This window comes from Quercus robur, chromosome 3, assembly GCF_932294415.1.
Source record: "Quercus robur chromosome 3, dhQueRobu3.1, whole genome shotgun sequence".
NCBI classification, from domain to species: Eukaryota; Viridiplantae; Streptophyta; class Magnoliopsida; order Fagales; family Fagaceae; genus Quercus; species Quercus robur.
Genome location: NC_065536.1, coordinates 17417487 through 17429162, shown reverse-complemented (window position 1 = coordinate 17429162; position 11676 = coordinate 17417487). Strand labels below are relative to the sequence as shown.

General features: G+C 32.2%; 2 protein-coding genes across 2 annotated transcripts; both read left to right on the top strand.

Annotated features, from left to right (window-relative positions):
• The first annotated feature begins 711 nt into the window (after window positions 1-711).
• Window positions 712-1995, top strand: LOC126717308 (cysteine synthase-like). The gene is made up of 4 exons (XM_050418897.1): window positions 712-949; window positions 1069-1178; window positions 1308-1365; window positions 1744-1995. Exons 1-4 carry the CDS (start codon window positions 911-913, stop codon window positions 1915-1917), a joined length of 381 nt encoding a protein of 126 aa, XP_050274854.1. The 5' UTR covers window positions 712-910; the 3' UTR covers window positions 1918-1995.
• A 118-nt stretch (window positions 1996-2113) lies between these two features.
• LOC126719335 (cysteine synthase-like) lies at window positions 2114-5157 on the top strand. The gene is made up of 6 exons (XM_050421904.1): window positions 2114-2135; window positions 2188-2222; window positions 2318-2395; window positions 3875-3934; window positions 4108-4188; window positions 5068-5157. The coding sequence occupies exons 1-6, from the start codon at window positions 2114-2116 to the stop codon at window positions 5155-5157; spliced, it is 366 nt and encodes a 121-aa protein (XP_050277861.1).
• Window positions 5158-11676: the final 6519 nt, after the last annotated feature.

Sequence of the window (11676 nt, the reverse complement as noted above, 5' to 3'; positions counted from 1 at the left end):
GTTCTTGAAGGTGACTCAAAGATCATCATCAACTCTTTGAAATAGTTCTCTAGCCACCTACTGAAATTTGATTTTTGAAGTAAAGTCAATTGCAAAGACCTTCAATAATATTAGCTTCTCTCACACATGCTATGAAGGTAATTCTGTAACTCATAACCTTGCTCAACTCACACTTCAATGCTGTAATCCTAGCCAATTTGGCTTAATGGAATCTACATCATTCTTCTAAAAAATAAAAATAAAAAACCAATCTGAGGCCAACATAAAAGCACTGTCACTCTCTAAAACATAACCAAGTGTCACAATTTACCCCCAAAAAAATGCAATCACAACATTACTAAAAATACAAAAACAATTGGCTTAATCTATTTAAACTTCACAAAACAACATTGTTTTGTCCTGCCGAATCTCAAAATAACATTATCACACACACTTTTTTTTTCTTTTTTTTTTTACAAAAAAATGATCAGACTATAAATTATCCAAAATATAACAAGCAAATTGAGCGTGTATTGAGTGCGCACTTCATTGCATTGATCATTCCCACTGGTTCAGCAGTACAAAAAAAATGATCACACTATAAATTATCCAAAATATAACAAAGCAAATTGAGTGTGTATGAGATCATAGGAAGGTCTTCAAATAAAACCTTGTACGTATTGATATAATTCACATCATGCTAAAATTTTGTAATGGTCAAAAGTTTTGATTTGTTTTGCAGTTTTTTTACTAATTGAAAAAAAGGAATTGGCTCAGTGAAAAACAAAATGGAACAATATTATTTTCCATGATTGTGCAAATTTGCCCATTACATTTTTTTTGTTCTTTATATGCAACTACAGTCTACTTCTTTGAAGTTTCGTCACACTCATTTTTCTTTATCATTTTGCAGTGTTTTTAAGAAGATAAGATGGAAGACAAGAGTGCAATCAAGAAAGATGTTACAGAAGTATTCTTTTTTTCAATAGAATCAATGCTTTAATATTGCTTTTGTTTTCATTATTTTGTATTATGAACGCTTTTGCTCTCATATTCCATTTTGCTAATGGTAATTTTTGGCTTGTGCAGTTGATAGGCAATACCCCAATGGTATATCTCAACAATGTTGTGGATGGTTGTGTAGCCCGTATTGCTGCCAAGCTTGAGATGATGCAACCATGTTCCAGTGTTAAAGACAGGCATTCAACTCTTTATTTAACATTTTGTTCAATTGTATTTTGATTCATATAGAGTGATTTAGAAGCTATTGTATTTCTTTGACAATATTTAGTTCAGACATGTATGTGATTTGAACTCTTGGCATGTAGGATTGGATATAGTATGATAAAAGATGCAGAGGATAAGGGTTTGATTACACCAGGGAAGGTTGGTAATGAAAACTCTAATATCTCGTGGTTGGTTGATAATAAGAATTGAAAACATATAAACTATATCCCTATAATTGCTATGATGGCACCTGCATGGCTTTCCATTAGGCATTTGTTACTGATTTTATTGCACACTATGCTGATATTTAACCTCATTATGACTTAAAGTGAGACTTGGACATCTCAGGGAATTGTTTCACAGTTTTATAATGCTCATATTACAGGGTTTTTCACTTCTACTTTTAATTCTTTGTTTTTTTAGTTTCTCTTTAATACTCATTTTAATTCTATATGAGATATTGCTATGTATGTAGTACAAATTATTGAACTAACATATTTTTCATTGATTCTGGACACGTTTGAATAATGGCAAAAGACTATTCTCATGGAGGTGACAAGTGGCAATACTGGCATTGTTTTGGCTTTCATTGCAGCCGTAAAGGGTTACAAACTATTACTTATCATGCCAGCTTCAAATAGCCTTGAGAGGAGAACTGTCTCTAGCTTTTGGAGCCGAGTTGTACCTTACAGATCCTGCCAAGGGCCTTGATGGTGTTCTTCAGAAGGCTGATGAGCTCTTAAGCAAAATCCCTAATAGTTATTGGTTTAAACAATTTGCAAATCCTGCCAATCCAAGGGTATTGTTTGCATCTGCTATATTTTGATATGATAGATGATTGACACCATTAACAAATCATTCTGTCATTCTTGGTTCAGATCCATTATGAAACTACTGGCCCAGAGATATGGAGAGATTCAGAAGGGAAAGTTGATTTTTTTGCTGCAAGGATAGGGACTGGGGGTACAATAACTGTTGCAGGGAATTTCCTCAAGGAGAAGAACCCAGAGATTAAGGTCTATCTGTGTGTGTGCTTGTTTCTTAGAGAGAGAGAGAGATTGATTAGTTTATACTTTATATTAATGGTCCATTTTATCCTGTATAAATGTAGGTGTATGGGGTAGAACCGGTTGAAAGTGCAGTCTTGAATGGAAAATGGAAGACCTTGTCTCAAAATGTTGATCTATATGTAACATAAAACAGAAACATATAGTAAGGCTAGATATTGTTCTAGCTTAAGAAAAGCCTTGAAAATTGAAGAAAAGAAGTATGGAATCCACCAGAAGTTGATTTTAGTATATGATAAACCAATCTGGAACAACACATATTTAGAGGATTCCTTGGTTTCTGACAAACTTCTCTAAAAATAAAATTACAAAAATAGCCTTAAATTTCCTATGACTTTGCTTTGAAATACACCCCATTTGCCCTGATTCCTAATTATCCAACTTATCAAGAAATTCTAGGGACACTTTGTCTACATTAGTCCTCTCAACTTGTGAAGAACTTGCTCCTGAGTTAATATCTAGATGGAGTGGCTCATTAGTGGGTAGTATTTGTACCAATCAACCATAATAAATGTCTTTCAAATTGTCATGTCATCAAGAAGATTGACCATATTCACATTGTCATTGATTTTCTTTAGAATTTCGTAGGGATCATATTTCTTTTTGGCTTTAGTTTGTTTTTAGCCTTTTAGGTGACACTAGAAAGCTTTCTTTCCTTTAAAAAAAAACCATGACCATGACTCCCTCCTTTAACACCTTGTGGCTTCAATGTTTATTAATTGGCCTATTTTGCATTGGCTTCCTCTAGGCAATATGACTAAGTCCAATACATGTTTCAGAACCTTTCCAGTAGATAATAGAGAATGATAATCATCTAACAGAACTGTGAACAAAACTATTATTAGAAAAAAAAAATACAAAATTTTAATAACATAAAAATTGTAATTTTATCAAGAACTTACCAACATTATGCTGAAAAGTTAAAATAATTGTTAATGAAGTAGCTCATCTTTTTACACAAACCTCTCATCCTAAAGCATTATTGAAGTGGACCAAATGGACTGGAAATGAATAAAAGTGGACCGATATAGACCAAAATGGACCAAATAGACCTATGTAGACCAAAATGAACTGAAATGGACCTAAGTGAACCAAAATGGACTGAAATAGACCAAACTACTATGTTAATGTGACGATAAATTTTATGCTTAAGCTTTTAGATATTATATATATATATATATATATATATATAGTACAATAGGTCCGGTTTCAATATAATAAGCAAATCTAATTCTTTTTGGAAAATTACTCCTTGCTGGCTATTTTCTTTTTGTTTTTTTAGAAAATTAAAAGATGACACTCATGTTTGATTCAAGTTCAAAGCCGATTTTATAGGCTATCTTGATAGCTGTTTTATATATATACATATAATATGAACATTTTCTTTCTGAAAAAAATGGTCCTCTCTGGCTACTTTAGTAAGTATATTTTAGAAAAGAAGAGATTAATACTGATGTTTCGTTCGGGTGCAAAACTTGTCAAAAGCATTACAACTTCCAGCTATTTCGTTTCCATGGAAGCATTTCTGATTTCTGTTATCTGATACTACAGGCATGTATTTCCTTTCAATGACTTGTGATGTTATTAGTAACTTTTTTCAGGTATCAAGTGAGGAAGCTATTGAAACTGCCAAGCTGCTTTTCCTGAAAGAAGGTTTGCTGGTATGGAATTATCTTAATTAGATAATGTGTAAAGGTTCTAGCTAGAGAAATTTGTTACACTTCTTTTTTTTTTTTTTTTTTGGTTTCACTCAATTTCTACAGTTCTTTTGTTGCTACTTGCTGGTCTTTTTGGTTTTCCAACTCTATTCAATGTGGGAGCATGTTTATTCCAGGTGGGGATTTCATCTGGTGCTGCAGCAGCTGCTGCAATGAAGGTGGGAAAGAGGCCTGAAAATGATGGAAAACTCATTGTTGTAAGTCTTATTTCCTTCTTCAAATTAGTATAGAATCTCTGTTGCATGTTTTTTTTATTATGATAGTCAGCTTAATTAGGTTATCTTAATACAAGCTTCTCATCAGAAATCCCTTTAAATAGGTTTTAGATGACTCCTTTTGTATGCCTTATTGAGTCCAGACTGCACATTCTAGGATCCATTCTTCTTCAATTATCATTCAAAACCAGGAGATGAAGAATGTTGTAGAATACTTTTGCGTATAGCTGCAGCTTGCTTGGCCATAATCATATATCATATTGGACAATTTGTTGTAATTTAACGGGTTATTTTTTGGTTTAATTATCTAGTTTTCTCCATGTTCCTTTGTGTTCATTTTATTTATTTATAAGGATTATTTGAACTAACAATATGGCTTCCAAGTTGTTAGATTAAATGCTTAATTAATTTTTTTTGGACAATCAGTAATTTTTCATAGCATCCTAATATGATGTCTTGAGCTCAAATCCTATCTCCTCCTTACCTCCCATTTAAAAAAAATTCTCACAGGTTGGCCCTACTTAATAAAGGTAATTTAAATGATTAAATTTATTATATCCTAATGATTTAAGTTTTAGAGATAATCAGTAATTTATCACAAATATTTTAAGTTTGATAACTAAAATAATCAAAAGAATTTAACATGTTTAATAAACCCATGTTTAATAAACCCAATGTCAACACGATTTCAGCTATCATGGCATTGTGTGTCCCTTACATACAGTGTGTAACTATCACCACACTTTACTAACCTAATTCAAAGTATGAAAAATATTCTTGTCAACACACACACATATATATATACGTTGAACCCAATTATTCAAATATTTCCTTTTGATTTTGTGTGCTATGCTTATGCAGGTGATTTTCCGCAGCTTTGGAGAGCGTTATTTATCTACTGCACTCTTTGATTTCATTAGGCGTGATGCGGAAAACATGACTTTTGAGTGATATCTTTATATGTCCATTTCGCTGTGCTGGTTTACTGAGAGGATAAGAACTTGTTAATGAAATGTTTGCAGTGTGTTACGAGTTAAACTTAATTAATTAATTTTTTATGAACAACTTAATTTATTTTCTGAAACTTTATTTCATTTATCAAATAATTAAAAAAAAAATTCGAATGGAGAAGTAAATTTTTAAAGTTATGTAATTTAATATTGTGGAAGTAAAGGTAGCATGTTGTAGTATATATTCATGCTTTTCTGAGTTTTCTCCATTAATTGCAAACCAAATGTGAAGAAGAGATATAAGAACAGAAGAAGAGTTCTTTTCTTCTTCCCGTTCCATTCTGTCTTTCTCGGTGTGCTTTGAGAGTGAGTCTATTCCATTGTAAGGGGTGTGCGAGTGTGTGAAGGTCCATCAACTTCCAATAAATTGGTTCATGGTGAGAATGGTACTTGCCAACAGGATGATGTCATTTCAGTTTTCCCAACTTCAGAAAATTTTGATAATTAATTATCCAAATGATGGCCTTAATTGGATTCCATGATGCATGAGAGACATGGGTAAAGAATTAAAGATAACATGGAGTCATAAGATGAAGCATCTGTGATTCCAAATCAAAAGGAAGCCTTGCAAACTGTTCGAAAGAAAGATCAACAAGCTCTACATTGATCTATCAAGGTTTGGATGAAACCATATTCAAGAAAATTTCAAATGCAACTTCATTCAATCAAGCATTAGATATTCTTCAAAACTCTCCAAACATGGTTGACAAGGTGAAGAAAGTTCATTTTCAAACATTGAGAGACAGGTTTAAAACCTTACACATGAAACAGTTTAATTAGTTTCAATTAATTTTTCAATTGTATTGACTATTGTAAATCAATTAAAAAGACATGGTAAAATTTTGGATGTTGCCTCTTTGGCCCAAAAAAAAAAAAATCCTCTAGTCCTTAGTTTCAAACTCTGACTATATCATTTTGGCAATTGAAAAGTAAAATAATTTAAAGTCGATGACCATTGACTAACTCATAAGGTCTTTACAAGCCTATAAATAAAGGCTTAACAAGAAGAAGTATAGCTTTTGGAGTAGGTTCTACAATCTAAACTAACCTTGAATGAAAAATGGTGACTTGAAAGTAGTCAAAGAGGCCAAGGACACAGAGGTGGTTGAGGAAAATGATCTATAATTTGTCAAATACTCTTAAAACCCTAAAGAACTTTTCAGTTAAACTTATATATTGCAAAATCTCCACTACTAAAACTCTGCTATTAAAGTTCTGTTTTTCACAACAATGCCAAATGGGTACTACAACCAAAGTTCTATAACTAGAACTTTACTTCCTATAATAAAAACAAAGGGACACATAATGCACTATTTAGAATCTATTATGCCAGCAGTATTACCAAACCTTACCTAAAAATATATATAATAATTAAATTTAGGCAAAAATCCAAAACCGATCCTTTATGTTTCAACTTTTGTCATTTTAGTCCTCAAAATTTCAGTTTTTTCATTTCTGTCCTCTAACTTTCAATTTTTGTTTTCAAGGGAAGGGGAGCGACATCATTCCCCTTAATTATTTTTTTTTTAATAACAGTTTTTGATTTTTTTTAATTACAAAATTTAAAATGAAAAAAAAAATAGAGCCTAAACGGTGCTATTTTGGCTTACTTAACGGCACCATTTAACTGAGAAGTAACAAAATATTGAATTAACAAAAATTGAAAGTTTGAGAACTGAAATGACAAAAGTTGAAACTTAGAGGATCATACATTATTTACGTTTTGTCCATTTGTCTAATAAATTTTATTCAAAGTATGTTTGGTATAGTTTTATTCTCCTTATACGTTTAGCTGGCTTATGTACCAAAGTGCTCTATATTATACTAGTATTGGTTGATACGTACTATATTAACTACTAAACTAGTATCGATACCCTCCTAAAACATACCATATAAAATAATAGTCTATAACGGCTTGAACAGATTGTATCGAGGATTTTTATGGTATTTCAGGGGTTATGAGAAAAATAACTTTTAAAAGTTATAAAATATATTATTTGAGCTAATACATTGTGTTAATGTACATAGGCTAATATTTTGGCTTATAACCGTAAGAAGAAAGAATTGGGTTTATAAATATATAAATCCTACTTTTATAAACATATAAAGAAAAATGTGTTCATACATACCAATACACACAAATAACAATTGTAGGGGGGGGGGGGGGGTTGGGGCTCAGGCCCAATAGGTAGGCGATTCTGGCCCAATAGTCCCTCCACAATGAATTTGTAGAGCGTAGGTTACAGAACTAGGTCTTGACAGAGTGAACGTAGTTATCAGCAAGCTATGCAACCGTATGGACGTGGGGATATTCCTTTAAGCTTCCTGGGATAACAGTCCGCGGGGCTGTATCTTATGCTTTGTTCCTCCAACTCCTTTTCTCTCTCCCTCTCTTTTTCTTCCTCCCTTTCTCGATCCCCCGGCCATGGGGATTTTCTTCTCTTATATAGCATCCTTCCTACGATAATGACCCTACACTTGTTAATTATCTGGGCCTCTACTCGAGTGCCTGTCTCATAGGACATCCTCCTTCTTTTCTGTGAGTTGCACTGGCCAAGATAATTCTGTTCTCCTGTCCTTTCCACATTAATGCGGCTGGAAAAGTAGCTTCCTTGCATTTAATGCGGCAGTTGTGGTTGCCTCCCCCCGAACGTCCTGCATTCTTCCTTGATTTTGGATGACCTTTCACCATGTAAAGGGTGCGAATCGGACTCCCATTTGGTGCGTCCGAGGAGGTACTCCTCCTCGGACGCCCCCAAGCAAGCCTGGCCCAACATGATTGGGCTGGGGGGTCCTCTGCCCGTGTCTTCGCTTCTTATTGTGGTTGGGCTTAGTACAAGTACGATGGCCCAACGTTGACTGGCGAATTTTACCCCCACAACAATAATTTCAAAATCTCAAAACGATACACTGGTATTAACTAATATCAAAATATATCATTCCCCTGATCAAATCCAAACAACTTCTAATAAAGTATTGACTACTTTATTATGTACAATTTTTTGAATTTTTATTTATTCTAGATATAACTATACTTTTGTTCAATTTATTTTTATGCCAAATCATATTATATCATATACTAAAATTTGGGTTTTAAAATCGTAGTTGCTATAAGTGACTCAATGTATATGATTTATTACGAACAAAGTTTCTCTCCAAACTAGTTGGTAGAGAAACCCTTCAAACTTCTCATATGTTTTTATATTGAGTGTGAATTTTGAAATTCTAGTTGTTGGATTGCATTTCTTATTATATCTTTCATGCTTGCAAAATTTCAAGAATATCAAAGATCAATTGTTATGTCATAAACAAATGTTAAAATTTTAAGTTTTTGTGATCTAAAATTGTGTATAGAAAATAAGTTTATTAATTGAATAGTAAATAACATCCGATTTGAATGAAATTTGATATGCATGTTAAGAACATAAGGAACATGAAATTCAACAGTTAAATTTCCAAAATTCACACCTAAAAAAGAGATATATGAGAAGTTTGAAGAGTTTCTCACCAAACTAGTTTGAAAAGAAACTTTGTTCATTTATTACACCTTGTATAATAGGATTTTGCAATGTAGCTCTTTTTAAAAAAAAAAAAATACATCATGCCGCTCACTATTATTTATTAAAAGTGTTTATTTTATATAAAATTCTATTACCAAAATATTAGAAAACTTTTTAATTCTTAGCATAGTTTATACTCCATTACCTAAGTTTCAAAAATTTTCTATTTCACCACTCTAACATTCCGTTTGGGAGTTTATAAAGGAATGGAATGGAATGGAATGGAATGATCATTAAAAGAATGGAATGGAATAGAATGGAATGGAATGGATTTAGTAGGGAAAGGAATGGAATTTAAAAATCTTGTTTGGATGTTATAAAATAAATGAATGGAAAGGAATGGAATGGAATGAAAAGTAAGTAACACCGTTTGGAAGTGACATTGGAAGGAATGGAATGGAATCATTTTATAATAACATTACTATTGTACCCCTCATTTTAAAGAACATAAAAAATAATCAATGAGAACTTATAATTATTTTGAAATGTTTAGTATTTAGTGGATGATGTGAAACTAGTTAAGAACAATTGGGTCTGTGTTAGATTATTGAATTACAATATAGTTTTGTCAAGGTGAATAAAAATAATCACGCTAATCAATAATTTAACAAATGAAGATAATGGCATGAAAATTTGACAATAGCACAATTTCTTTATTTCAATTTGAAATTTTTTTTTAGGGGCTGCTAGTTTTAGATTGAATCTTTCTTGGCTAGTGTGCTTTACAATAGATTTGATAATTTAATACATCTCCATCTCCCAATTTCTTTAAAGAAAAAAGAAAATTTTATTGTAACTAAAAAACAAGTTATGTATATTTCTATGTTGTAAAGCAATTCACGCATCACATATTTATTCTCAACAAAATAAATATTGTCTAACAATGCAAACAAATATCTTAAAAAAAAAAAAATTAAAACTCCGGTAATGAGTCTTGCCAAAACAAAACAAAAAAACATAATCCATTCCAAAACTAAGGTTGGCCAAAAAATCCCACACTTTTTTAATTTTTAGGCCTAGACATTAGTGTCAATAAGACACATTTGCGCTCATGATCTGGGCAACCAAAGAGCATCTCCTTATATGTTGGATTTTCCATCAAAAATATGTAGGCCTCAGTCTTTGATATTGGATCTAAGTCCAATAGGCCCAAAGCTGCGTGAACTTCTGCTCCATATGACTTTGAAAAGCACTTAGCCATAACCTCAGTCGCCCTATCAATTGCCTTTGATACATTATCAAATGACTGGGAAATTACATTTCCAAGTTTATCATCTTCTGTCAGTCGTCTTTTCTTACTTTTAGAAGACATTGCATCTTGTGATGACACTCGAGAACGTGCAACATTAATTTTTGGTGACCTCTGATCATCTTCCACTTCAAAGTTCTCCAAAGAAACTTCATTTTGAGATATCAAATTATCAATCTCATCAATAGTGGTCGATGCAGCATACCTAGCACGTTTCTTCTTTGCAGTTTCAGCATGATCACCTTTTGCTCTATCTTTAGCCCAAATTTGTGCCATCTTAGAGTAGTTGGGTATAGGTGTTGTCATCCACTTTTTGGCTGCAGGTTTAGACTGTTACAAACCAAGACAAATGGTTTAGACCCTAAGGGTCTGTAAGAGTTTCTCTGATAGTGCAGTGGCCAAGAGTTTCTCTATCACTAGCAAAAGTTTGAGTCTCCAACTTCTCCTAGGTTGTAGAACTATCGTCCCTTCCTTGGAAGGTGGTTCTGTCCCTAAGGGTAACATGTTTATCATAGGGATTATGGGCATTCTTTTTTGGGGGGCTTGGGAAATCGTTAGAGTTTTAGTTTTTCCTTCTTATGGATAACCTTACAAAATATTGGAGTTGTCTTTCTTTTTTCAGAGAGGGAAGACTCTGGTTTCATCTAAGGAGCTAGGTGCAGATGAGTTTGTTATGGCAGGAAAATTCCTGACAAAACGCACTTTAAATATTACCACGATAGCTATGACTTTCAAACCTTTGTGGTAGTCTAGGAATGGTTTCAAAATAATAAAAAAAACCTAGGTGATCACCAACTAATAAGTTTTATTTAGTTGTTAGTGTTACCAAAAGTTTTTTTTTTTTATATAGAAATCATCTTGCTTTGATTTTTTTTTTTTTTTTGGTTGTTGTTGTTGAGAAGATTGTTTCGAAAAGTTAAAAGGGAACATTATTACATTTTGGACTAAGAGAGGACATTGCTATGTTTTAAACTAAACGAGGACATTAATTGCGGAAAAATGATATTTGTCCCCCAAAAAATATAATCCATAAATTTTTTATAGGGTTGTATTTACGTAATTGGTTAAAAAAAAAAAATATTTTTGGAATCTTTTGACTTACTTATTATATTAAATATTATTGTAATTAGGCTTTTATTCTCATAATTTATTATTTATTATAAAGAATTAAAATTGATTATTTTTGAGTTTCTATTGACCACTTTTGAATAACAAATTTCTTAAATATTATATTATTTTAAGTATTGACAATTATTATTGCTGGGGAGATAAAGCACTTTGAGTAGACTCCTTAAATAGTCTATATATATATATATATATATATATATTAATAGGCAAAGTTTAGAGAGCGTGCCTCATTTAATTTTTAATTTTGTGCCAAGTGAATTACTAGGTATAAAAATTGAAGAGTCCAAATCCATCTTTGAACAGTCATGGAACTTCATTTTTCTCGAAGGGCTTCCTTAGTTCCTTTACTTGAATCATCCAGCGTGAGTTCTCAGGAATTAGAATGGGCTAATTAGGCATTGCCGACAGTTTTTTTTTCTACTAAGCAACAACAAAGATAGGACCTAAACTACAACCAACAAAACATACACATTATTAGCCAACACGCTATGAGGCTTAGAAAGACAATGTGAGACCTTTCATA